This window comes from Telopea speciosissima, chromosome 7, assembly GCF_018873765.1.
Source record: "Telopea speciosissima isolate NSW1024214 ecotype Mountain lineage chromosome 7, Tspe_v1, whole genome shotgun sequence".
In the NCBI taxonomy this organism is placed as follows: domain Eukaryota; kingdom Viridiplantae; phylum Streptophyta; class Magnoliopsida; order Proteales; family Proteaceae; genus Telopea; species Telopea speciosissima.
The window spans coordinates 29,229,680-29,254,753 of NC_057922.1; the positions used below are offsets into that span (position 1 = coordinate 29,229,680).

Consider the following 25,074-nt stretch of genomic DNA (forward strand, 5'->3'; position numbering starts at 1 on the left):
GAAGGCTTTTCTTGGACAGGAGTTCGAGTTCAAGGATCTGGGAAAATTGAGGTTGCCAGGTCTTCAAAGGGCATCTTTCTCTCCTAATGGAAGTATGTCCTTGATTTGTTGTCAGAAACTGGTTTGATAAGATGTCATCCTTACGATACTCCTATGGATGCTAATGTTCGGCTTAAATAAAAGGAGGGTGAACCTGTTGATAAGGACCGGTACCAAAGGTTGGTAGGGAAGCTGATTTATCTCTCACATACTTGTGCAGACATTGCCATCGTAGTGAGTCTTGTGAGCCAGTTCATGCATGATCACTACTCTTCTCATATGGAAGTTGTGCTTCGTATCCTTCACTACTTGAAGTCTGCTCCTGGAAAGGGCATTTGTTGTTTCCGCATAATCACCTACGGATAGAGGCCTATACTGATGCTAATTGGGCTGGTTCTCCTGATTGCAAGTCTATCTCTGGGAGTCTGTGTACTGTACCTTTGTAGGTGGTAATCTTGTCACTTGGTGCAGCAAAAAGCAAAATATGGTAGCTCGTTCTAGTGCTGAACCAGAAATTCGTGCTAGGGCACAAGGCATCTGTGAGTTGTTATGGCTCAAGGGTTTACTGCAAGATCTTAGTGTTCCTATTAGTCTTCCTATAATGTTGTATATTGACAATAAGGTTGCAATTAGCATTGCACATAATCCAGTAGAGCATGATTGTACTAAACATGTTGAGGTTGACAGGCATTTCATCAAGGAGAAGTTGGAAGGAGGGGTGATTTGTGTTCCTTTTGTGAAGTCTGCAAATCAGTTAGCTGATATTTCACTAAGGGATTGTCAAGAAAAGTGTTTCATCCTATTTTGGTCAAGTTGGACATGTTTGACATCTATGCTCCAACTTGAGATGGAGTGTTGAATTATGTATACCAGAGTACTGGTCTTTTGGGTGTTTTATTTATGTACTGTCGACTCTCTTAGTAGAGTCGGCTAGAGTAGGGGCAATTCTGTCCTTTTGTTATCTCATTCATTATTATAAATAGAGAGCTTGACTGATCTCTTGGATCATTCAAGCATTGCATTCTAAACTGTTCTGCTAACAAGTAACTCACAAACGTAACGTCCCTATCGGACACCATGGTTTTGGGTAAAACGTGTAGCCTAATAACTTCCCTAATGAATAGCTTGGCTATATGTGAAGCATGGTCCGAAAACTCGGGTCTCAGAGCCAACTCGGCCCACGAAAAAACCAAGTTGGGCCGAGATCTCGGCGAGTTTTTGCAAATTATTATTTTTTTACTCGGAGGCCCATCTCAGTGGGTTTTAGGGCTCTGTTGGGTCTGAAAATTGGTACACAGCCTATTTTAGGCCATTTAAACATAATGCCATTATTAGATTATGCAAAAACAAAGTCCAAGTATGACTTTTACATCGGACCCTTAGTTGCTAGGTGGCGACATATTAAAATAGCATAATAGATATATTAATGACATAATTTATGTACATAGAACGCAAACAAAACATTCAATTAATAGGAAACAAGTTAATAAGCATTACAAATGTTTAAGTTACAAGTTACAACTTCATCACATAAAATGAGATTGAATGGCATATTCATTCCCTATTTGTACCACATAGTCTTCCCATGACATATTGTTGCTAAACTGTTGTGTATAGTCCTCCACAGCATTCATATAAGAGTTCTCATCCACATATGCCAACATCTCTAACCTAGGGTATAGCTGTTCCACAGTGAAGTTAGACCGTTGCCATGAAGGATGAGATGCACTGCTTATGCTACTGTCATATTGAGGAATGCCTGGGACTTGGAATGTGGACGGATCGATAGACCCAATGCCAGACTCACTACTTTGATAGTCATACGCATGTGTTAGCTGCCCAAACTGACCATAGGAACTATATTCAGAACCGGTGCTCTGCTGGCCATAATCATACTCTTAATGAGGTTGATATGATTGCCAACATATAAGAGTTCTCATCCACATATGCCAACATCCCTAACCTAGGGTATAGCTGTTCCACAGTGGAGTTAGACCGTTGCCATGAAGGATGAGATGCACCGCTTATGCTACTGTCATATTGAGGAATGTCTGGGACTTGGAATGTGGACGGATCGATAGACCCAATGCTGGACCCAATACCAGACTCACTACTTTGACAGTCATACGTATGTGTTGGCTGCCCAAACTGACCATAGAAACTATATTCAGAACCTGTGCTCTGCTGGCCATAATCATACTCATAATGAGGTTGATATGATTGCCACGGCTGATGCTGACTACCAGTATCCATACTCATGCTTCTAAAACTTGCTACCATGGTGTTCATACTCGTGTCATCATACTGAGGTTGGTTCTGTTTGCGACCCGTCCTTCTCTTGTAAGTTTTGCTGTGGCTACCATGGTCTTGATCTTGTGTGGCATGTGTAAACTGAGACTCACCTGTGAAATGCACAGGGTCCTGCTGTGTTCTCACTTCTTGTTGGTATTGGTCGCGAATCCCTTCATGACGATCATCATAATAACCACCAGTAGGCATGCCACCACTAGTACCACCACCACCACTACCAGCGGGAGGGTCATCACCACCAGCAGGGTCATTACCATCACCATCACCATCATCATCATCATCATCAGGAGGAGTTCCTGTTGCAGTCTCAAATGGTCTCGGTGACTGAGAATGTGCACGCCCCTCTTGCGACATATAGTCCTCAACATCTATGCTGATTACGGACGCAATAGTGGAATCAGGCCTACCTCCAGGCACATCCATCTCTGGTGCACCACGATCCCTCACCCACTGGAATAGGGGATCCTCATCCTCATCAGAGTCCTCCTGGAATATGTTGGTTGCCTTCCCTTCTTGTGTCCTCATCCTCATCCATCTCTTGTGCTGCCTTCCCTTCTTGTGTCCTAGAGCCTGGCCAAGTAAACCATTGATCATTTGCAAACATTGACCTCAGACCTACCACCTTTGACTGGATGCTCTTCAATGCAATGTAATTGGTGGCAAATCTAGTGACACCTGGCCTCACTAAATCCCCCTTGCATTTCTCCCTCATCAAGGCTAAAGCATAACCATGGTTATACACAAAGGTGGTCACTTGCCTTGCTCTATTGACCACACCAGCCACCAAAGCTTTTTTCCCCATGTCCTTCAGCATTAGATTAATAGAATGGGCTGCACATGGAGTCCAAAAGAGGCGGATCCTCTTACTCTTCTTGTTCATTAGTTTCTCTCCAGCCTTCTTAAAATTAGAACCGTTATCCGTCACAATTTGGATAACGCTCTTTGCTCCTATATCTTCCTTTACCACTTGCTTCAGTAGCTTGTACAAGTATGATGCATCCTTGACATGCTTTGATGCATCAACAGACTTCAAGATGACAGTCTTCCCATTACAATTCACCATGAAATTTATAATGGACTGTCTAGTAGGTCCAGTCCAACCATCAGCCATAAGAATAATGTGTCCCACAATGGCTTCAGACCCTCTATGTACTCTTTCAGCTCCTCTACCTCTTTAGGCAAATATACATTATACAACTCATATGGTGTAGGCCCCTTCCATCCTGGGCCAGCCCTCCCTGCAGCATCAAGGAATGCATTATAATAGGTTCCTTGAGCTACATTAGCTGGAATGCCATTGTATAGCATGAACTTGCTGAAGGCTTTCCGTGCATCCTATTGTTTACCACCAAACACTTGTGGGATGGTTGGCTGGAAGACATCTTGTTGCCTAAAGGTAGATGGACCCTGCTCAAAAATGGTATCTGGGGAACGTGCTCGTGGTCGGGCTTGGGGCCGTGGGATATCTCTTGTGCCAGTGCTTTTCCTCCTCTCATCTTCTTGCACTGGTGCAGCTGAGCCAGATCCACCAGCTCCTCTTGCTTGCTCATATGCTCTAATATTATCAAAATGAAAACTTTGCCTACTCGCTGCCAAAGTCTGCTGGTAAATCCTCCATTCAGCCTCTGATTGGAACTCACCAGGTGTAGGCCTATATTCAGTATCATCTCCTACTCCCCCAAGGATGTCTACACCAGGCCTCTCTAGCACTGCCTCATCGAAAGCTATTTTTTGTCTCTCCCTCTCAGCTTTCTTTGTCCGTATTCCTCTTAAAATTTATGCCATTGCCAGTTTCACTTGGCTCGGAACATTTTGGCATTTGACAACATTCTTGCCCAGATCAGACAAATGTTCCTTTAACCTAGTTGCTCCTCCAGAATTTAGAATCTTCCTACAGTAGTTACACTTTGACTTCTTTTTGTCCTCAAACATTGGGACTCCATGTAACCATGCTATATCCCCCATTGTGTAACCCTTATCTGATTTTTTACACTGTTACATAAAAAAACATGTATTAGTAACTATTACAGACTTAAAGTAAGGTAATAAACACTTAAAGTATTGTATTTATAACTATTACACATAATATGAAGCTACTAGAACAATCAAATACCTATCTCTTATTTATTCCCTAACCCTAGTATTTATTTATTAATTAAAAATAATTATACCTTCAAATATAAAATATTATAACATAATGATGTATTTGACATCATTTGAAGTTGGACATTATGTACAATTGTTGTGCATAATTTTCCAACAAAAACAGGTATTTTTCCTTAATTTTATATATATTTTTAACTATTTAAATAATATAATTATTAAATCTGAAAAATAAAATATTTTTTTTAATGGGTGAAAAAAAAAAATGACTCCATGAGGCTGTAGAGCATGCAAACTAGTCTAACATACATCAAGATCACATCCAAACAATAAGTATTTATCCTATTTTTTTTAATTTCTTCTTTGAAAAAAATCTTTTTTTTTTCAGAAATTATAATAAATAATTTAATAACCCAAAAAAAAATTCGGCCTCCATCAAGTGATAGATCGGCCTAACTTGTATAACATAACTCAAAATCACACCCATCTACCAAGATTTCATCAATTTTTTTTCAAAAAAATAGGTTTAGGGAAAATGGGTTTACCTTTCAAAAAACCTTCACAAACTTGAGCAATCCTCCAAAATTGAGCTGCAGTCTTCACTTTGCCCCCAAATTCAGCTTCCAAATGTTTCAATCCAACCAAAAAATGAACATGGGAAGAGAAGATTGAGAGAAGAAGAGAGAAGAAGAGAGTGTTGGAGAGCTCTCTGTCGACAGAATAGGCAAAAACAGACTTGTTTTAAAGTCATTTGGGTCAAATCATGGTGCCCATACCCGAGATCCACTTTTCGACCCGAGATCTCGACGAGATTTTGCATTTTTCCTCTTGTTTTTTCACTGGTTTTTGAAGCTTTTTCGAGACGAAATCTCGCGGTGAGATCTCGCCGAGATCTTGCACTTTTATGTTTCCCCTTCCATCTCGACTCGGATTTCTAAAAAACCAAGAATCTCGCGAGATTTCGGACTATGATGTGAAGCATCAAATGTCTTGGAACAACAAAAATAATCATGTCCTTTAACCGTTCTAGGAAGTCTGAACATGAAATTCATACTCAAGTTTTGCTACAATGCATGTGGGCACAGGCAATGGTATATATAGACCGGTATTTTGCCTCTTCTGTATTGCCATCTGGAAAGTATGACATTGTTTGATGATCCTTGCCACATTCTGTTTTAGATTAGGCCAAAAGAACTTGTCTTCCACCATGGCGATTGCCTTGTCTTTACTGGAGTGCCTTGATGCACCTCCGGCATGCAACTCACATACAACAAACTCTCTGATGAATGTACTTGGAAGGCATTACTTGCTTTCTCAAAATAAGAAGACATCAAGGAGGGTATGTTTGGTATTCATCCCTGGGTGTCCCTCACTTAAAGATACATAATTGTCCCCATACAACAAACTCTCACAATGCATAGTCTCTTTTAATTCTCTTTAATTTTGTCACCTTAACACTCATAGAATGCAAAAGGGCAGACATACAAATCAAGGCATCGGCAGGTTTCTTTTCTACACCTGCTTTGTGTTTCAATACAAATGTGTATCAGTATTACTGCAAAAATTCAACCCACTTTGCGTGTCAGGGACCGCTTCTTTTGCAAGCTCAAATACCACAACTCCACAAGGCCTGATGATCGGAGTAGAGAACAAACTCATGCGGAAACAGGTGGAGTATTGCTTGGCCTTCTTTAATTTTTTCACTAAATGCATGACATGCCACTTCAAAGACTTCAGGAAAGTCTGCAAGGCGTCACAGACGCTTTGGTCAGTCGTTTCTTGATTTGTTTAAAGTCTTTGGCAGCAGCCTTTGTCCAATTGAACTCTCCTTTCCGATTGCAATCATGATAGGAGCCATGATCAAACTATACAATGTGGCTAAACCGTGTAAACTATTGCCTCATGAAAACACTCAGTGGTTTAGCCCGCTCGAAAATCGCTCTGACCTTTTCAGGGTCAGTAAACACTCCCACAAAAGACACAACAAACCCAAGTAATACCACTTGGGGACTCAAAAAGGTGCACTTTTCACATTCACAATCAACTATGCTTGTTGGTGAACAGTGAAAATCTGCTTCAGATTGAGAGAGATGATCATTCTTGGTCCTACTATAAATGACAATGTCATCGAAATAGACAACCAAAAACCTCCGATGAAAGGCCTTAACAAAAGATGGTGAAGCAGGTTTGAGAGTCCACATCAAATCACAAACCAGCCCTATTCTAGCCCAAAGAGAAAAGGAATTTGGGGAGAGAGAGAGGGGTGGTAGCCTAGGAGAGTAGAAATAGGGGACAGAAAGGGGGGGTGGGTGTAGCCAAAGAAAAAAGAAATAGGAGAGAGAAAGGAGGGCTTGGCTTCACATCAACTTTGATTTACTCCAAGCTTTGCAAGGAATCACTCATGCTGTAGAGAATGGGAGAAGATCCCACATGTTCCAACATATTTTCATTGCCTCCCATCCCAGAATACAGTTATTTAAAACCCAAAATAAAAAAAAAGAGAAATAACTCCCTAATAACTACTTCTCCGGTAATAATTACTCCCTAATTACTCCAGCAATAACACCCTAATAACTACTTCTCCAGCAATAACTTCCTAATAACTTCTGCACTTAGCATTACAATATTAGTACATAACAGTTTGACACCAAATAAAATACAATACAACAAAATAAAACAAACTACACATAAGTAAACAAAAATATGCATCCACACAAGTTAATAAAGACATCTAGCCAAAATGCAATGATGTGTGTTTGTGTACATCTACATCTCCTCTAATATGTCCTCATCAAGTACACATGCCTCTTGAGTTGTGGCTCTATCTCATTTTGTATCTTCTTTTACTAGAATCTTTGGCGATTGTGTAATTTCTCAGTATTTGACATCGTATTGGGTCCAGAATCCAGGTGTTGGTTTGGTTTGTTTTCATTTCTATAATTGAGTCACTTCTGTCCTTGTTCTAGTGGTGTAGCCATACTTTGGGTTGATCATGTAAGATCCGTGTAATTTAGTGAAAGTTTGTAACTTAAATTCCAAGGAGTACGTGTGTTGGATGTACAAGAGTAGAATCCTTATACATGTTTTGTACTGTTTGTCTTGTCCAAAACTAGTTACACTTTTAAAATTTCTGGCATTATTGAGAGCTTGCTTCTTAAGGTGTGATTGTCCTAAACTTTACGCTCGATTGCCTTGGTTTTTTTCTTATAATTCCTTGCTTTTCAACACAATTTCAAATTCTAATAATCCAAGCATCAACTGTAGCTACAATCAGCTTAGAACCCTGTCTACATTGCTGCCAGCTTGGGCATCTCCATCTTTTGACCTTAAAACTTCAGAAAGCCCCATCATATTACCTTCACCTCCTTTGCCACCCTTTGAACTCCTTTTGTCACTTCAACCTGTAATAGTTTGGCCATTACATAGCTGGTTTTAGAAATATCGCACTCAATATAACTTAATTGGTTAAAAAAAAAAGAAGATACATGGAGATGTAGGAATGTGTGGAGGCCTAGAGCTTTGGTTGGAAAAGTAGACAGGAATTTTTTTTCCCACTCCTTTTTACTTCTGTCAAAATTTTTATTTATAATCTATTTCCTCTTTATTGGAGATACTGGAAAAAGTGGTAGCTATATATTGGGAAAATAGTTAATTCATGTACTCGACACTTGTTAAACTGATTTTTTTTGGCCTATATTGAGGAAATTGATGACAATAAGCCAAAAAAATTAATTATATAAGGACGAGAAAAAGCAACGGAATGCTTGATTTTTGTGCCTTTGAGAATTGATTTTATATTCCGATGTTCTATGTTATTATTTTGTCTTTTATCACTTTGCAGATGACGCATGAAATGAATTTCAGGTTCCAATAATTGGGCTGGTTATGGGTGAGAGGGGTTTGATATCACGATTGCTTTGCCCAAAATTCGGTGGATATCTCACTTTTGGTACAATTGAGGCAGCAATTGTTTCAGCTCCTGGGCAACCAACACTCAAAGATCTGTTGGGTATATACAATTTCAGACAGTTGGGACCTGATACAAAGGTATTCGGAATTATTGGCAATCCTGTGGGGCACAGCAAGTCACCTATTCTTTACAATGAAGCATTTAAAGCAGTTGGGTTTAATGGAATTTACGTGCCATTATTGATCGATGACATTGGAAAATTTTTCGATGTCTACTCGTCCTCTGATTTTGCAGGATTCAGGTTTAATCCCCTCGTCCTCCTTAGAACAACTTAAATGTAGTCTACATGATTAATTGAAGTGCTATTGGCGCTTTTGTTAAATAAAAATCATTATTTGTAGGTGGTCTAGTCTTTGTCATGATAATGATTGATCTGAAGAGTTCCCACTTTCTTATTTAGTGTCAGTTGGTTTATTCATTGTCTTGTATGGTTTTACTGGTTTCTGTGTATTCGATGTTAATCTTTAATAGAATGGATTTGCTTCATAGATTTAGTTTAGTTTCCAATGGTTAAGCAAATTTCAAAAGAAATGATGTTTATAGAAATTGAGTAGTAATATTATCTTGACAATTCTCTGTTATTTAATTTGAAATGCAGCTGTACAATTCCTCACAAGGAGGCTGCACTTAAGCGCTGTGATGAGGTTGATCCTGTTGCCAAGGTAATCTGAACGGATGATCCATCATTTGATCATCTAAACCTTTGAATTCTTTTGATCTTGAAGGGGAGTTTACTATCTTTCAAATGTCGGTTCTGATTTATTTGTTCTGTTGACAAATCCTTTCAGGATATTGGAGCTGTTAATTGCATTATTAGGAGACCAAGTGATGGAAAGCTAATTGGTTACAATACAGACTATATTGGTGCAATTACTGCCATCGAGGATGGATTAAGAGGTTTTTTTTTTTTTATGTTTTACAAGCTATTGAAGGATTATAAAGACCTTATTGCTTAAAGGTGCCTTGGAATCTATTTTTTCTTTACAGGTTCGCATACTACAAACAATTCAAGTGGTTCACCCTTAGCTGGTAAATTGTTTGTAGTCATTGGAGCTGGTGGTGCTGGTAAGGCACTTGCTTATGGTGCAACGGAGAAGGAAGCAAGAGTTGTAATTGCCAATCGGACTTTAGGTACGATAGATTCAGAATGCTTGATACTAAGTGAGAATTCATGAAAATTTTTTTCCTGCCTTTCCCAGCTTCACACCTTTAATTTCATCTTTAGGCTTTAGCTCAGAGATGTATTGCTGCAAATCTATAATCCAGACTCATTAGGCTTTACTTAAAAGTGGGAGTGGAGGGGGTCAAACCCTTACTAGATCATCATTTATGAAGATATCTCTTAGGTTCTGTATAAAAAAAATACAGTGGTTGAAACAATTTTAACGGAAAGGAGAGTACGTCTTTACAGTGTTATAGGCATGTGATTTTTCTTGCATCAAAGAAAATTACTTACAATCAAACATGTTAGATATATGGGCCAGAATACCGTGGGGGTATTCTGGACTTTTTCCCTGTTATTTTATTGTTTTTGTATATGTGGTTTAGTCCCACATTGCTCATGTACAGATTTTACTATTTTATTATTCTTATAAATAAGAAGGTGCTTGGGCTGAATTAATCATCCAAGCATTCAGCCTAATTCTAATCTGTTAACATGGTATCGGAGCAGATCTCGAATTAGGGACCCCCCCCTCTCTTCCATTCTCGATTTCAGTTCCTTCTTTCCTTTTTTTCATTCTCGGTTTCTTCCTTCTCTTCTCTTGCTCTTCATTCTCCCACTAGGGCAGCACTAATGAGGTGATCTACAAGATCTAGTTGCTGCCCTCCATTACCTCTTTCTATGGTGTGATTTTCTACTCGATAGGGACTATTACCTATCTGCGATATTTGGCTTCTTCAGTTTTTTGGGGACTGCTTCCATCTCTGCTACAAGGGACCACTCCTCCTATTTGAAGACCAAGAACTGCAGCAGGCCTTCTCTTTTATATCTGTTCCTATCATCAGATCTGTTCAAGACCCCCTAAGATCGATTTTTCAAAAAAAAACAGGGTTTTTTCTAAAACCCTGACAACTATTGATCTAGGGGCTGGTGACTTCTATTGATTCTGATTTTTTGAAGGCTGGTTCTCTACTTATACAGACACACTCGACCTTGGTTGGGGCTGCAACACCTTAGTTTTTTGGCATCTTACATCCTTTATCGATTTCAGCATTTCAGGGTTTTGAAAAAACCCTGACCAATATCGATTTAGGGTTTGCAGATTTCTGTTGCGGCTGATTTTCGGCAGGGTGGTTATCAGCGGTTAGTGGGCAAACTGATCTATCTTTCCCACACATGACTTGACATAGCAGTTGCTGTAAGTTTGGTGAGCCAGTTCATGCATGATCCCTATTCCTCTCATATGGATGCAGTCCGTCATATTTTGAGGTATTTGAAGTCTGCTCCAGGAAAGGGAATTCTTCTATCTCCCAATGGTCATCTTAAGATTGAGGCTTATACTAATGCCGATTGAGCTGGTTCTGCCAACAGGAAATCTATCTCTGGCTATTGTTCCTTTGTGGGTGGGAATCTTGTCACATGGCGTAGTAAAAAGTAGAATGTTGTGGCAAGGTCCAGTGCTGAAGCTGAGTTTCGTGCAATGGCACAAGGCATTTGTGAACTTCTATGGCTTAGAGGATTATTGCAGGATATCGGTGTTGCTGTCCATCTTCCCATGATACTTTATTGTGACAATAAAGCTGCCATTAGCATTGCTCACAACCCTGTCCAGCATGATCGCACTAAACACGTGGAGGTTGACCGACATTTCATCAAGGAGAAGCTTGAAGCCGGCCTTATTTGTGTTCCCTTTGTGAAGTCTATTGATCAATTGGCTGATGTGTTCACTAAGGGATTGAGTAGCAAGCTGTTTCATCCTATCTTAGTCAAGTTGGGCATGCATGATATATATGCTCCAACTTGAGGGGGAGTGTTAGATATATGGGCCAGAATACCGTGGGGGTATTCTGGACTTTTTCCCTGTTATTTTATTGTTTTTGTATATGTGGGTAGTCCCACATTGCTCATGTACAGATTTTACTATTTTATTATTCTTATAAATAAGAAGGTGCTTGGGATGAATTAATCATCCAAGCATTCAGCCTAATTCTAATCTGTTAACAAAACGTATGTCTCTCTTTTTTTCTTTTTTTTTTTTTTTTGGGTGAAAATACACGCTTAATTATAGAAAACAAATTTACACTGAATATTTAGAAGTATAAAGTACAAGAACTTGTGAGAAAATATAACAAAATATACTGTTTACAGTGCCTTTCATTTTGGGGAAATATCATCCCCCTCCCCTATAAGTCTCCATAATATCAACCCAATCCCCAAGTTTTGAAAAATGATAATACCCGCCCCTACTTTTTAAAGATTCTATCAACCGTACCCTAACCGTTAAAAAACACCGTTAGGTGATGATGTGGCATGTACAAATTTTTAAAACCCCAAAATACCCTTAATATCATTTTATTCCAATTTTGCCCTCCCCTACTTTCCCTTTTACTTCTTCTTCTCCCATTTCCTCTTCTCACCACCATCATCGCCACCACTGCCGCCTCCGATCCTCTTCCACCGTCAGGACACCCACCACCACCGAAACCCCTCTGCGAAACCCCTCTTAGGAGAGGTTGCTCCAAAGCATTTACAGAGTTGTATGAGAGATTTAAATACATTAAACTAGTTTGTATGTTTCATGTTTCTTTCTTTTTATCTTCTGCAAGGAGGATACAAATATTCCAGGCATTCATTTAACAGACAGGTTTCAGTTACAGAAGAAACACCAAAGCAATTCAGATTTGAGTAGTTGAGCTTGAGGATCACCTACCAGAAAAATTCCAAACCCAACGGCTAGAAAAGGATCGCCCGCCCAAAAAATTCCAATTTGTATTTTCAAAACACTGATCTTAAAACGAAATTTATTCTTATCACCGATTGAAGAATGAGAATTACAGATGAAATGACCTGAGGATCTGTTCTCCTCCTTCACTGGTGAGCATGGCATGGGTTTTAATGCCTTATTGCAGGTCTGCTACTGCCAGAGAAGAACCATCAGTTCTGCAACTCAGTCCTCATCTCTTTTTTGTTGGTAGCGGAGAAGAGCCAATCAAAGCCCACACTTGGCAATCCTGCCATGTGCTGTTCCTGCTTCCCATACCAATTATGAAACCCATTTTGGCAATCATTAATATGGGTCAATTAACTACTCAGATGGGTTTTCCTCTTTTTGGGTATACCAGAAGTTCTGATTCAGAACCAGATGATATATCCTGTTGGACAACCCAGATTATCTAATAGAATATAGAGACAGAAGAGAAAGAGAAGAAATGGATTCCGAGAGAAAAAACGATAACAGTAGATGGGATTTTAACACCAAGTAATTTGCAATTTTACTGCTTTCCTCCACTCAAACCCAAATCCCAGACGACAAGATCACCGGTGAGAGCAGTGACGATGATGGTGGTGAAGAAGAAGAAGAAGAAATCGTATAGAGGAAGAAGAGGAGATGGGAGAAGAAGTAATTGGGAAAGTAAGGGTATTTTGGGGTTTTAGAAATTTGTACATGCCATATCATCATTTAATGGCGTTTTTTAACGGTTAAGGTACGGTTGATAGAATCTTTAAAAAGTACGGGAGGGTATTATCATTTTTCAAAACTTGGGGATTGGATTGATATTATGGAAACTTAGAGGGGAGGGGGGTGATATTTCCCCTTTCATTTTTCATATTGATTTTGTTGTTTTGAATATTTTATTGAATTTTTTTAGAGAAATTTGCATGCTTAGAAAATTCTCTGCTACCTAACCACATGAAGCTTTCATACATGCCCAAAACAAAATGATAATACAAAACCTGTTGGAACCGCTTCCTCTAAAAGGCCGACCTTTTAGAGGAAGCGTTTCCAACATGGTATCAGAGCAGGCAGGGGTCACGGTATCGAGTCCCTCTGGGAGCGGGCAGGTGTTGAAATTATTTATCCACCCGTGTCCCCCTTTGGATAGTCCGCCGTGTTAGAGCTCCTGTATGATAGACATATTGTTTCCTCCTTTTCCTACAAGGTCAGCCTTTTAGAGGAAGCAGTTCCAACAAGAGTGACTACAGCAGTCCTTTATTTATAACAAGAGAAAGAATGTTCTGGAACAGGTACAAGGACAATATTACCCCTATGCCAATTTTACCCTTGAACCCATATTACAACACTCCCCCTCAATTTTGTGCATATATGTCAAACATGCCCAACTTGCTAACAATAGAACAAAACAATTTACTACTAATTCCCTTAGTGAGAAAATCAACTAGTTGATCATTAGACTGAATAAATGGATCACAAATGACTCCTGGCTTTAGCTTCTCCTTGATAAAATATCAATCAATCTCAATATGTTTGGTGCGATCATGTTGGACTGGGTTATGGGCAATGCTGATTGCAGACTTGCTGTCGCAGTACAGTCGCATAGGAAGATCAACAGACATCTCTAGATCTTGAAGAAGTCCCTTGAGCCAGAGAAGTTGACAGATACCTTATGCCTAGCTCTAAATTCAACTTCAGCATTGGACCGAGCAACCACTGCCTGCTTCTTGCTCCTCCAACATAGGTACAATACCCAGATGTTGATCTTCTATCATCATCAATATAGGCTTCTACCTGGAGATGATTGTGTGGAGAATATAGGATTCCTTTACCAGGAGAAGACTTCAGGTACCTTAGGATCCTGTATGTTGCTTCCTAGTGAGAAGAGTAAGGATCATGCATAAACTGACTAACTACACTTGCTGCAAATACAATATCTCCCAACTAGTCTCTGATAACTACCCTTATCCACAGGATCGCCTTCCTTACTCTTCAAGTGTGTGTTAGGCTCCAGAGGTGTATCGGCAGGCTTACACCCAAGCATCCCAGTATCACTCAACAAATCAAGAGTATACTCTCTCTAGGAAAGAGATATACCCTTAAATGAATTAGCAACCTCTATTCCCAAGAAATACCGCAATCTTCCCAAGTCTTTGACCTCAAACTCTGTGCCCAAATAGGTCATCAATTTCTGAATTTCTTGTGCATCACTTTCAGTGATCACTATATCATCTACAGACAATCGGAATAGTGATATGCTGTCCCACTCTTTTAACAAACAGCGTGTGGTCAGCATTGCTTTGCTTATAGTCATTAGCAACCATGGCTTTATGGAAACGACCAAATTAGGCCTAGGGTGATCGCTTTAAGCCATATAAGGCTTTCTTCAACTTGTACACCTTTCCCTGAGTGTCTGGTGAAGCAAATCCTGGAGTTATCTCTATGTAGACATCTTCTCCAACTCTCCATGTAAGAATGCGATCTTGACATCGAGTTGTTGGAGACTCCGGCCTTGATTTACAGCACAAGAAATAATTACTCTCACAGTGTTCATCTTTGCTACCATAGCAAAGGTCTCTTAGTAATCGATCCTATAGGTTTGGTTAAACCCTTTGGCAACCAATCTCACTTTGTATCTGTCCACTGTCCTATCCGACTTGTGCTTTACTACAAAGACCCATTTGCAACCGATGGGTGTCTTCATCCATTGCCACCTTCCATTTCTGTTCTGCTTTTGCCTCCTGCCAGTTGTTAGGAAGATAAAGAAGAAACAAACGCATGGAATGAAGGAGTTAGAGAGTTATGAGAAACGAAATTCGAAATTGGGTGTTGAGTACAACTCTGCTTGGGTAATCTGACTGCAATAGAAAGATCAATACTTGAATCAAAAGGCTTACTAGAAGGATGACTAGGACTTGAAGCAGGTGTTGATTGTGGGGGGGCAGTGGTGGTGGTCTCTTTGTGCCAAGTTCCATGAGGAAGGAAGTATGTTCCACGAGCAAAAGTATTCAATTCTTTTGGTTCTTCAGACTCCCCCTGTTCTCCAGACTCCCCCTGAATTATAGGCTGCCCATTTTGTCCTAGTTCTTGTTCTTGACTGGTACTTCCATCTTCCAATTCAACAGACTCATCTTCAATGGTAGGCACATGTACATTCAATGGAGCAATCAGAGGTACATCTTCATCACTTGAAATCACCCCTTGAAGAGGTACCGATGGTGCAGAATATGGTTCAGACTCCCGAAAGACCACATCTATAGTGACAATTAACTTCCTTGTAGGAGGGTGATAACATTTATACCCTTCTTGTGTGGCTGAATGTCTAAGAAAAATGCACCAAAGCCCCCTGGGATCAAACTTCCCATGAGGATGATGATTTTTAGCAAATACCACACAACCAAATATCTTTGGTGGAATAATGAAAGTGGAAGATCCAAAAAAAACGTCCAATGGGCAATGACCAGTTACGACTGTGAAGGCAGCAGATTAATCAGGTAGGTGGCTGCAAGCATGGCATCTCCCCAAAAACGGGGAGGAACGTTCATGGCAAACATAAGGGAGCGGGCCACCTTCATCAAATGTCTGTTCTTGCATTCAGCCACTCCATTCTGGGCTGGAGTATCAACGCAAGAAGTCTGGTGAATAATACCATGACTGTCCAAATATGCCCGAAAAGCTCCATCCATGTACTCTTTGCCATTGTCAGACCGTAAAATTTTTACTTTTGCATCAAATTGAGTTTGAACCATTTTGTGAAACAATCGAAAACAAGCAAACACATCACTCTTGCTATGCATCAAATACACCCAAGTAGTACGGCTATAACGATCAATAAATGTGACAAACCATCTAAATCCAGATATAGACACACAACAAGTAGGGCCCCATACATCCGAATGAATTAATCCAAAAGGAGTCACACTACGATGATCAGAAATAGGATAAACATTCTGAGCTTGTTTAGCAAGAGTGCAAGCATCACATGAAAATTATTCGGGTTACACTGTTTGAATAAACTGGGAAATAAAGTGGATAAGACACTCAAAGGTGGATGCCCCAAACGGCAATGCCACTTATTTAATTCAAGCAATGCAGAAGTAGAATCAGAAGATAAGGCATAGGATGTCAATGTTGTTGGCGAACTATCAAGCACGTACAAACCACCAACCACCTTACCACATGCAATTTCACGACCCGTTTTCAAGTCCTGGAACAAACAGTGAGTAGGAAAAAAATATTACTTTGCAGTTCAAGTCCCTAGTGATACTACTAATGGACAATAACTTAGTAGAAAATTTAGAAACATAGAGTACATAAGAAAGACAAAGAGAAGAGGTGCATTTAACGGATCCCTCACCCGAGATTGGGGAAAGAGACCCATCAGCAACACGGACTTTATTATGACCAGATAAAGGAAAATATTTCAGAAAAAGTAAAGAGGAACCTGTCATATGGTTGGTTGCACCAGAGTCAATGAACCAAGATTCGGGTATGATTGAGGTACAATTCCCACCAAATGAAATACCTATAGAAGAAGTGGTAGGAGGATCAGATGGCAAGGAAATAGCCGATGCAACCAAAGGAGACCCAGATGAAGAAGATGTATCAAACCGCGTCATCATGTTCCGGAGATTCTGAAGTTCTTCCACAACTTGGGAAAGAGAAGGAACAGAGGGCTGCTCATCAGTAGCTGCTTGATTTGCCCGGGCAGTATTTGAACAATTGGAACCACCTTTCCCACGCCCTCAGGTATTTGCAGGGCGACCATGTAGCTTCCAGCAATTGTCCTTGGTATGCCAATCCTTCCCACAGTGATCACACAAATTGGAGGACGATTACCATTAGATAGACGGGAAGAATTCCCACAGGAAGGAGCTGAAGTCCCAGAAATAAGAGTCGAGCGTTCCTGAGTAACAAGAGTAATCATGGCAGTCTGGTGGCTATCTTCACTTGCAAGAATTGCATACGCATGCTCAAGTGTAGGAAGAGGATCCTGATTTAGAATATTTGCTCAGATCTGATCAAACTCAATATTAAGGCCGACCAGAAAATCAAACACCCGTAATCCATCTTCCCACTTCCGGAAAGCAGTAGCATCAACATCGTAGGTCGCAGTGAAGGTTCCCAAGAAATCAAGTTGCTGCCACATCGTGCACATCTTATTATAATATTGAGACAAGGATAACTCCAACTGCTTTGTCTAGTGGATTTTTTGACAAAGCTCATAACATTGGGCTGCATTGCCAACTTGAGAGTAAGTGTCTTGGGCTGTCTTCCAGATCTTGGCTGCCGAATCAGGAAGAAGATAATGACCAGCAATTTCTTGTTCCATGGAATTAACAAAATAGGACATAACCAAGAAATTGAAATTCGTCTACCTATCTTGGGCAGGACCAGCATCAGTAGGCCTGACAAAGGTTCCAGTGATGTAGCCAAAGAGACCACAGGGACTGATAGCAAACAAGCAAGAACGAAACCACAACAGGTAATTGGCCCCATTAAATCTAATAGAGCTGGCTGGAAATGGAACAAAATCATGCTGCGATGTGCCGTTAGGGCCAGAGGAAGCCGATGTGTTCTCAGAGTTGTCAGGCATGGTAGCTGGTCAAAGGGAAATTCTCAATGACAAAGAAAAATCGCAGAAAATTTTACTACATAGGCAGAAAAATGTATGGCAGATAAAGGGCCCTTAGTGGGAGTTGAAGGGGGGGGGGGAAAGAAGAAGTCGCAAGGCTGGAGAAGACTCCCGCGAGAAGGGGAAAAAAAAGGAGGGGTAGTGGAAGGGTGGCGGTGGTATGGGAAGGTGGCAGAGGCCTGTTTGGGGCTGGCGGAGGGTTGGCGGTGGTGGTGGTTGCTGGTGGAGGGCTGGCAGAAGTTGTGGAGGCGGTGGTGCTGCTAGGTCAAGATCATGATGGGGAGAAAGAAAAAAGAAAAATGGAAGGAAAAATATTAGGTCCCATATTCTCGGATTATTTTTGGCTCTAATACCATGTTGGAACATGATGCAGGACAATCTTGGACCGGGCCGACCCAACTGGTGTACTACGTTGGACCGACCCAAACCCAGTTGAACCGGGTCCAGTTTGAGTGTTTGGATCTAGTAAGATTTTAGGAAGTTTATTTTATTTGGGAAATTATTATGTAATCTTTTATTTTAAGGTAGTTATTAGACACAGGGAAATTTCCAATTTGAGTTTTATTGGTTTTCTATTTTAGTTAGCCTGGTTTTAGTAAGTAATTAGGAGTTTTAATTTTTTGGTGCCTTTTATTTCTCTTTATATATGATGTAATTCCTCATTGTTGGAGACATGCAAGAATGAATTAAAAAAAAAAGTGAGTTTGTGCATATGCACCCCCCCCCCCCTTCTTCTTCTTCTTCTTCTCACAGCTTCTTCCTCCCTCCCTCCCCCTCTGATTTCTTCTCAGATTTCCCCTCTCCTATTCTTCCCCCATTATCTGGTATCAGAGCCCAAACCTGAGTGAATCTCTTCCCTTCTCTCTCTCTCTCTGATTCTTCATCCTCTCAGTCTCTCTTCCCTGCTATTCTTCTCAGTGATCTTTCTCCCCATTCTGTTTTTCTTCTCCCTCTTTTCTTTTCATCGTGGTTGTGATCGAACTACACCAGCAGCAATCCCTTTCCTTTTCCCTATTCTTTAACCCCACCATTCTTGTGCCGATATCAGCAGTGAAAAATAATAAATAATAAATAAATAAAACTGTTTCTGTTCCCTTCCCACAGCAACCCTCTCTCTCCCATCTCCTGCTGAAACCCTACCCCCTTTCCCTGTCCTTCAACTCTACTGAAACCCAAGCAGCAACCCCTGCGATGCCCATTTAAAAAAAAAAAAAAAAAAACCCCTTTTGACTCCAGCGACCACGCCTTCCCTTCGTTCCATCCTCTTGGCAGAACCCAGTCCACCTTCCCTTTCCTTTCTTCCTTGCTGTAACAGCGAACCAAAAAAAACCAGACTCACTCCTTCCGTCAACCCACCTCACCCCTGCGATTTCTACAGACAAACCCCCAATCCCATCTCTTTCAAGTCCCTGAGCATAAGCCCCAACCCATCATCACCCACTTCCTTGGTTCAGCTAGAACCGAACAAAAAAAAAAAAGTGCGAGACTGCGAAAGAAGAATAGAAGAGAAGGCAGAGACAGTACAGAACAAAGATACATTACATACCTGGCTTCTGGTGTCCCGACTTCCCGCTGCGATTCGACGCCCTCACTCGTAGTCACCGTCTTCCCCTTGGAGTCGAAGTCGCACACTGGTTCTTCTTCTGACAAAGGTCCCTTGCTTCCGCCATTTTTGCACTGTTGGAGTAACAAAGTCCAACTCCAAATGGTAACCCCACCCACGATCCCACTTTTGTCTCTTTCTTCATTTATTTTTATTTCCTAACCTACCCTCCCCCTTTTGTCCAATGCTAACTTACCCTTTATTTTCCTTTATTCCAAGTATACCCCTCCATCTCTCACGTGTCATTCAAAATTTTAGTTGAATCTCCATAATTACAAATCTGCCATCTATTTAGCAATTTCAGTTTAATTACAATTCTGCCACCATCCTTATAACCTTCATTGTATTTACATTGTGCTATCAATGTTCTCCAGACCACCACCCAATCGAATTCTTTTAGTTACAATCCACCAGCTGCTCTATCCTATAACTGTGAAGCGTTGCATTAAGTGTTTTCTCCTCATGGATTTGTTGAAAAGATCAAGATCTTTCATCAGTCTGCTGTTGTTTGTCAAGCTTTTATCCAGTATCAGTCCCTCCTGAGTCTCGTTTCAGCAAGGAATATTCTTCAAGGCCGTAATATTTATAATGATTGTTGTACACTGAACATTCAATTTTCATGCCTAAGTGAGGTACAATTGAACTACAAACGGTCAACGGGTTTCACGAACACATCCGTGCCTTTAGAACAGAAAGACAGGAAAACTATGATTGAAGCATCACCGATTGAATCACTTCCAGGAAACTCTATTGCGCTGATAGACAACTCCACCGAAGATGTCTCTGTTAAAGAGATTCAAGTCGACAAAGTTGAAGTGCCAAAAGACAAGCCGAATGGATTAACGCAAGTGGAAGAGCAAAAAAAAAATGGGCGTGATGATCGAGATGAACTGAACGGTTCAATCAAGATTGCAACTGAAGAGCCAATCTTTGGTCCAATTGCAGTGGTAAAACTCCGCAATCGGATTCCAATCAAAATCTTATCATTTGTTGACGACCATCAAGAGATCGTAATGGCTGAGCGGGAGATGTGCGGGATCATGATCCCAACTAAGCTTTTGATCGTGGTGCTGATCAAATGGTGCTGATCCTTTCCTTCTTTAAAACTCGTGGACGAGTTTTTCTCAACATCGGGCGAGTTGATGCAGGAAAATCTTAGCTCGGGCCGACCCAATTGGCGTACTACATTGGATAGATCCAAACGTAGTTAAACCAGGTCCAGTTTGAGTGCTTGGATCTAGTAGGATTTTAGGAAGTTTATTTTATGTGGGAAATTATTATGTAATCTTTTATTTTAAGGTAGTTATTAGACACAGGGAAATTTCAATCTGAGTTTTATTGGGTTTCTATTTTAGTTAGCCTAGTTTGAGTAAGTAATTAGGAGTCTTTATTTTTGGGTGCCTTTTATTTCTCTTTATATATGATGCAATTCCCCATCGTTGGAGACATGCAAGAATGAATTAAAAAAAAAGTGAGTTTGTGCGTGTGCACACCCCCCCTTCTTCTTCTCACGGCTTCTTTTTCCTTCCTTCCCCCTCTGATTTCTTCTCAGATTTACCCTCTCTATTCTGTCCCCCATTAGAACCGCTTCCTCTAAAAGTTCGGCCAACCTTTTAGAGGAAGCGGTTCCAACAAAACCCAGTAGGTTTTCTTGTGTTTGTGTTTCAGTTTTTACATGATATGCTCTTTAATGTTTTTAAAGTATTTAGGGGAAAAATAAAATGGTATCATATATAAGGCTTGAAGTGACTAAGATACTAATACATATGTTGGGATTTTTTCCTGAAATTGTGTAATAACTATGTTGATCCTTGTGTTAAAACATGTCATGGTGAGTACTTTTTTTTGGGGGAGGGAGGGGGGGAGAAATTTCTTTTTGGTGATAGGTGCCAACCTGGAGTAAGTTTTGAATAGTTGTTTTTACTTTTCAATTATTGGTCAATAGTTTCATCGTAATTAATGATACCAGAATTTTTTTTTTAAATTATGTTTATCATATGTTCAAGGTTTAATTTTATAGATGTGTCAGTTTGACCTTTACTGAACTCATATACCGAACTAGCATTTAACCCATCCATGCTGGGAAACCCATTATGACCTGTTTGACAGGATGCATTTGTATCAACCAAAATGACCCAACTGACCAGACCCTTCAACCCAGGATTGATTAGTCATATATTATATATCCTTGTATAAAAAATTATTTTTGTGATAAGAAGAGTTAAAATTAAGACCTTCTAGAAAAAGAGACAAAATGGCACTAACCAATGTGCCATAGCTTGTTTCACATATATGTCATAACGATTTGGGTTTGACCTTGTCAACTCATGAACAGGCTGTTCAAACAAGTAGCCAAACACAAAAATGCATGAAGCCCATGAATTCAAGCATTTGCTGGTTTCTTTCTACCATGATGGTAACAGGGCTATATTTTTTAATTGAACACTGATTTGTATTTGTCATGTTGAGTGAGTGATCGTTTTTTCTCTCATGATTACAAGATCGAGCTAAAGAAATAGCCGAGCTGATTGGAGGACAATTTTTCTAGAAAATGAGACAAAATGGCACTAACCAATGTGCCATAGCTTGTTTCACATATATGTCATAACGATTTGGGTTTGACCTTGTCAACTCATGAACAAGCTGTTCAACTAAGTAGCCAAACACAAAAATGCATGAAGCCCATGAATTCAATCATTTGCTGGTTTCTTTCTACCATGATGGTAACAGAGCTATATTTTTCAACTGAACATTGACTTGTATTTGTCATGTTGAGTGAGTGATCGAGTTTTCTCTCATGATTACAAGATCGAGCTAAAGAAATAGCCGAGCTCATTGGAGGACAAGCTATATCTCTAGTTGAATTAGAAGATTTCCATCCAGAGAATGGGATGATTCTTGCAAATACAACGTCTATTGGAATGCAGCCAAAAGTAGATTTGACACCCATACCTAAGGTTTGTTTCTGTTCAACTCCTTACATATTCCGCATACTTCACTACTTTTTGGCTGTGTTAGTAATACATATATTCCCTAGTCATTTTTCTTCTATATTTTGGATATATGAGAAAAATCCTGGCTACTTTATGCAAGCAGATAAAAGGGGATGGCAGTTGGGTGAATAAAGCAAGAGTATCTTGGGCTATATGCTCAGCTTGAATGCATCCACCCACCCATTTATCAAATGTCAGGAAGTAGGCATGCCAGAGCCTAGCCCGTTTATATGACTGGGGTGAAGGTCTTATTTTGTTTCGGTGTATAAAAATTGGAAAATACTTTTCAGCCATGTGGATGAGTGATGTAACAGGGTGATCATTGGATAGACTTGGTACCCACTTGATTGGCCACTTGTCAAGTTTGATGGCTTATCATAACCGTAGGACCCACCATGTATGGGCTGTTTTCAATGATCTCTCAACGGTTCATATTGAGTCAATGTTTTATCTATTTTCTAGACTTTTTAAAACTTTTATAATAACACAAGGCTATATTTGATTGGTCTGAAACTTTGACCAAGAGTAGATGATGGTGTGCACAAGTCCACCAATTTTGTGGCACAACCAAACTGCCTAGTGGCAGTTATGAAGGGTGTGACGGAGAGAGTTCCAGATGCAGGCATGACGAAACTTTGCTTGCTGAAAGATAATGGTTCAGAGATTTGGGCAAGAATTGATTATTTAGTAACTGTGACACTATCAGTGTAATACTATTAGAATCTTAGATTTGTGAAATCAGGGGAATACATGCCAAATTAGGACAAAAGTAAGAGAGTGGATGAGGACTATAATAGGGTGAAATTTTTTAATTCAGTTCAGTTCTTTTATTCTTAAGTATTCTGCCCCAATCAGAACAAGGAATGGTAGAGAAGCCTGATCTGAGTATTAATTGGTTCGGATTACCCAATCTGATGTATGAGTATGACACATCAAGGTAAAGAAAACTAACTTATGCAGAACGTGGTGAGCAAGTTCCTTGCTTGTCATGGTATAAGCATCAACTTTCCATGGCTAGAGAACTCAATGGGAAATATGTTTATGCAGCGAGCTCTGAGCTCTTATTCCCTGGTTTTTGATGCTGTATACACACCAAAAATGACACGACTCCTGAGAGAAGCAAAAGAGTCTGGTGCCACCATTGTTTCCGGGTTGGAGATGTTCATTGGGCAGGCATATGAACAATACGAAAGATTCACACATTTACCTGGTAAGCTGGACCAACAATCTCTCTTTAGAAAACCTATCATGTGTTTACTTTTTGTATCCAGCCCTTGTTCTTCACTTGATTCTTTTATCCTTCTCCAAGTGCAGCACCCAAGGAACTGTTCAGGGAAATCATGGCGAAATACTGAATGTCTTATATACCTTGTTAGATGGCCAGTCTCCGTCTAGTTTTCTTCTAATAATTAAGGGAGGAACCATTTCATTTATCACCTTCATAAGTATATCGCGATTCTTCTGTTTCAGATATTTGCCCTAAATACATCGAATTCCTCCCCTTTTCTTTTCAATTTTCAAGCTGTTCCACATCTATTTTTGGAAAAAGAGCAAGCTCTTTTTCCTGTATTTTTGTATTTGTAAAAAACGTACATTGTTCGAGGGGAAATGATAGTCATAGCAAGTCCCAACTGGCGACTCCCAAGTGCTGTTTTTTACAGAGTTGAACTTGGGATCGAGAAGCAAGAAAGCTAGCAAAAGAAAAATGAAATCGATGAGGAAAAAGTTTCCTAGAAGGGCACTCTCCTCCTAGTTTTACAACATGGGGAAACAATGTGGCAATTCCAACCAATGGATATTAGGGAAAGTTTGAACTGACCACATTTCATATTTCAAATTAAAAATTCAATCGTAAACCATCCCACTTAAACGCATACGAGTACTCAGGTGTTAATAGGATTTTCGGTTGGTTCAGGATGCAATATGTATAAATCGAACCAAATAGATTTTTAAAATTTAAAATAAAAATCGAACTGGTTCAGTTGGATTCATAATTTCAGTTCAATCTACTGGGGTTTTTTTTTTGTTTGGCTCCTAGACCAATTGAGTTTATTCAGTTCAAAATTGGTTTTACTCGTTTTCAGTTCGAACTGAAGGTTTGAACTTGATAAGTGAACCACTATTTTTGGTTTGGTTCGGTTCGGTTTACTTTTTATACCGGCTTCAGTTCTAGTGCTAAATGGACACACTTACGCATATCCTCCGCTAAAAGTGTGTATGCATCCTTCATAGTTTTCAACACTTCGGGATTATTTCAATGTTTTGTTCTACCACATCAATTTCGCCTGAGTTGAAACTTTGATAAACTAGACTATGTGTTGAACAAAAATGTTTCAGAAAATGTAGTAACTTTGTTCTTGCCAAGGACTTTAAAATTGGGATCGGGTTCTGATTGGTATCAAAAAATCCTAGAATCTCCCGCTTCAGAATGTCTGGAATTGTGATCTAGTTGATTCGACTGATCTGATTCCGATGTTTGAAACCATAGTTCTTCTAGGCCCAACTTTTATGTCGGCACACCATGG

General features: G+C 39.9%; 1 protein-coding gene across 1 annotated transcript in view; it reads left to right on the forward strand.

The window, feature by feature from the left end:
* Positions 1–23,946, forward strand: part of LOC122668115 (bifunctional 3-dehydroquinate dehydratase/shikimate dehydrogenase, chloroplastic-like) — a 45,091-nt gene extending 21,145 nt beyond the window's left edge. Inside the window, exons 5-11 of the mRNA XM_043864688.1 lie at positions 8,317–8,663; positions 9,021–9,084; positions 9,211–9,319; positions 9,410–9,553; positions 22,365–22,513; positions 23,597–23,759; positions 23,864–23,946. Coding sequence (XP_043720623.1) covers positions 8,317–8,663; positions 9,021–9,084; positions 9,211–9,319; positions 9,410–9,553; positions 22,365–22,513; positions 23,597–23,759; positions 23,864–23,904 — 1,017 coding nt within the window. The 3' untranslated portion in view covers positions 23,905–23,946. The remainder of the gene's footprint in view (positions 1–8,316; positions 8,664–9,020; positions 9,085–9,210; positions 9,320–9,409; positions 9,554–22,364; positions 22,514–23,596; positions 23,760–23,863) is intronic.
* Positions 23,947–25,074: the final 1,128 nt, after the last annotated feature.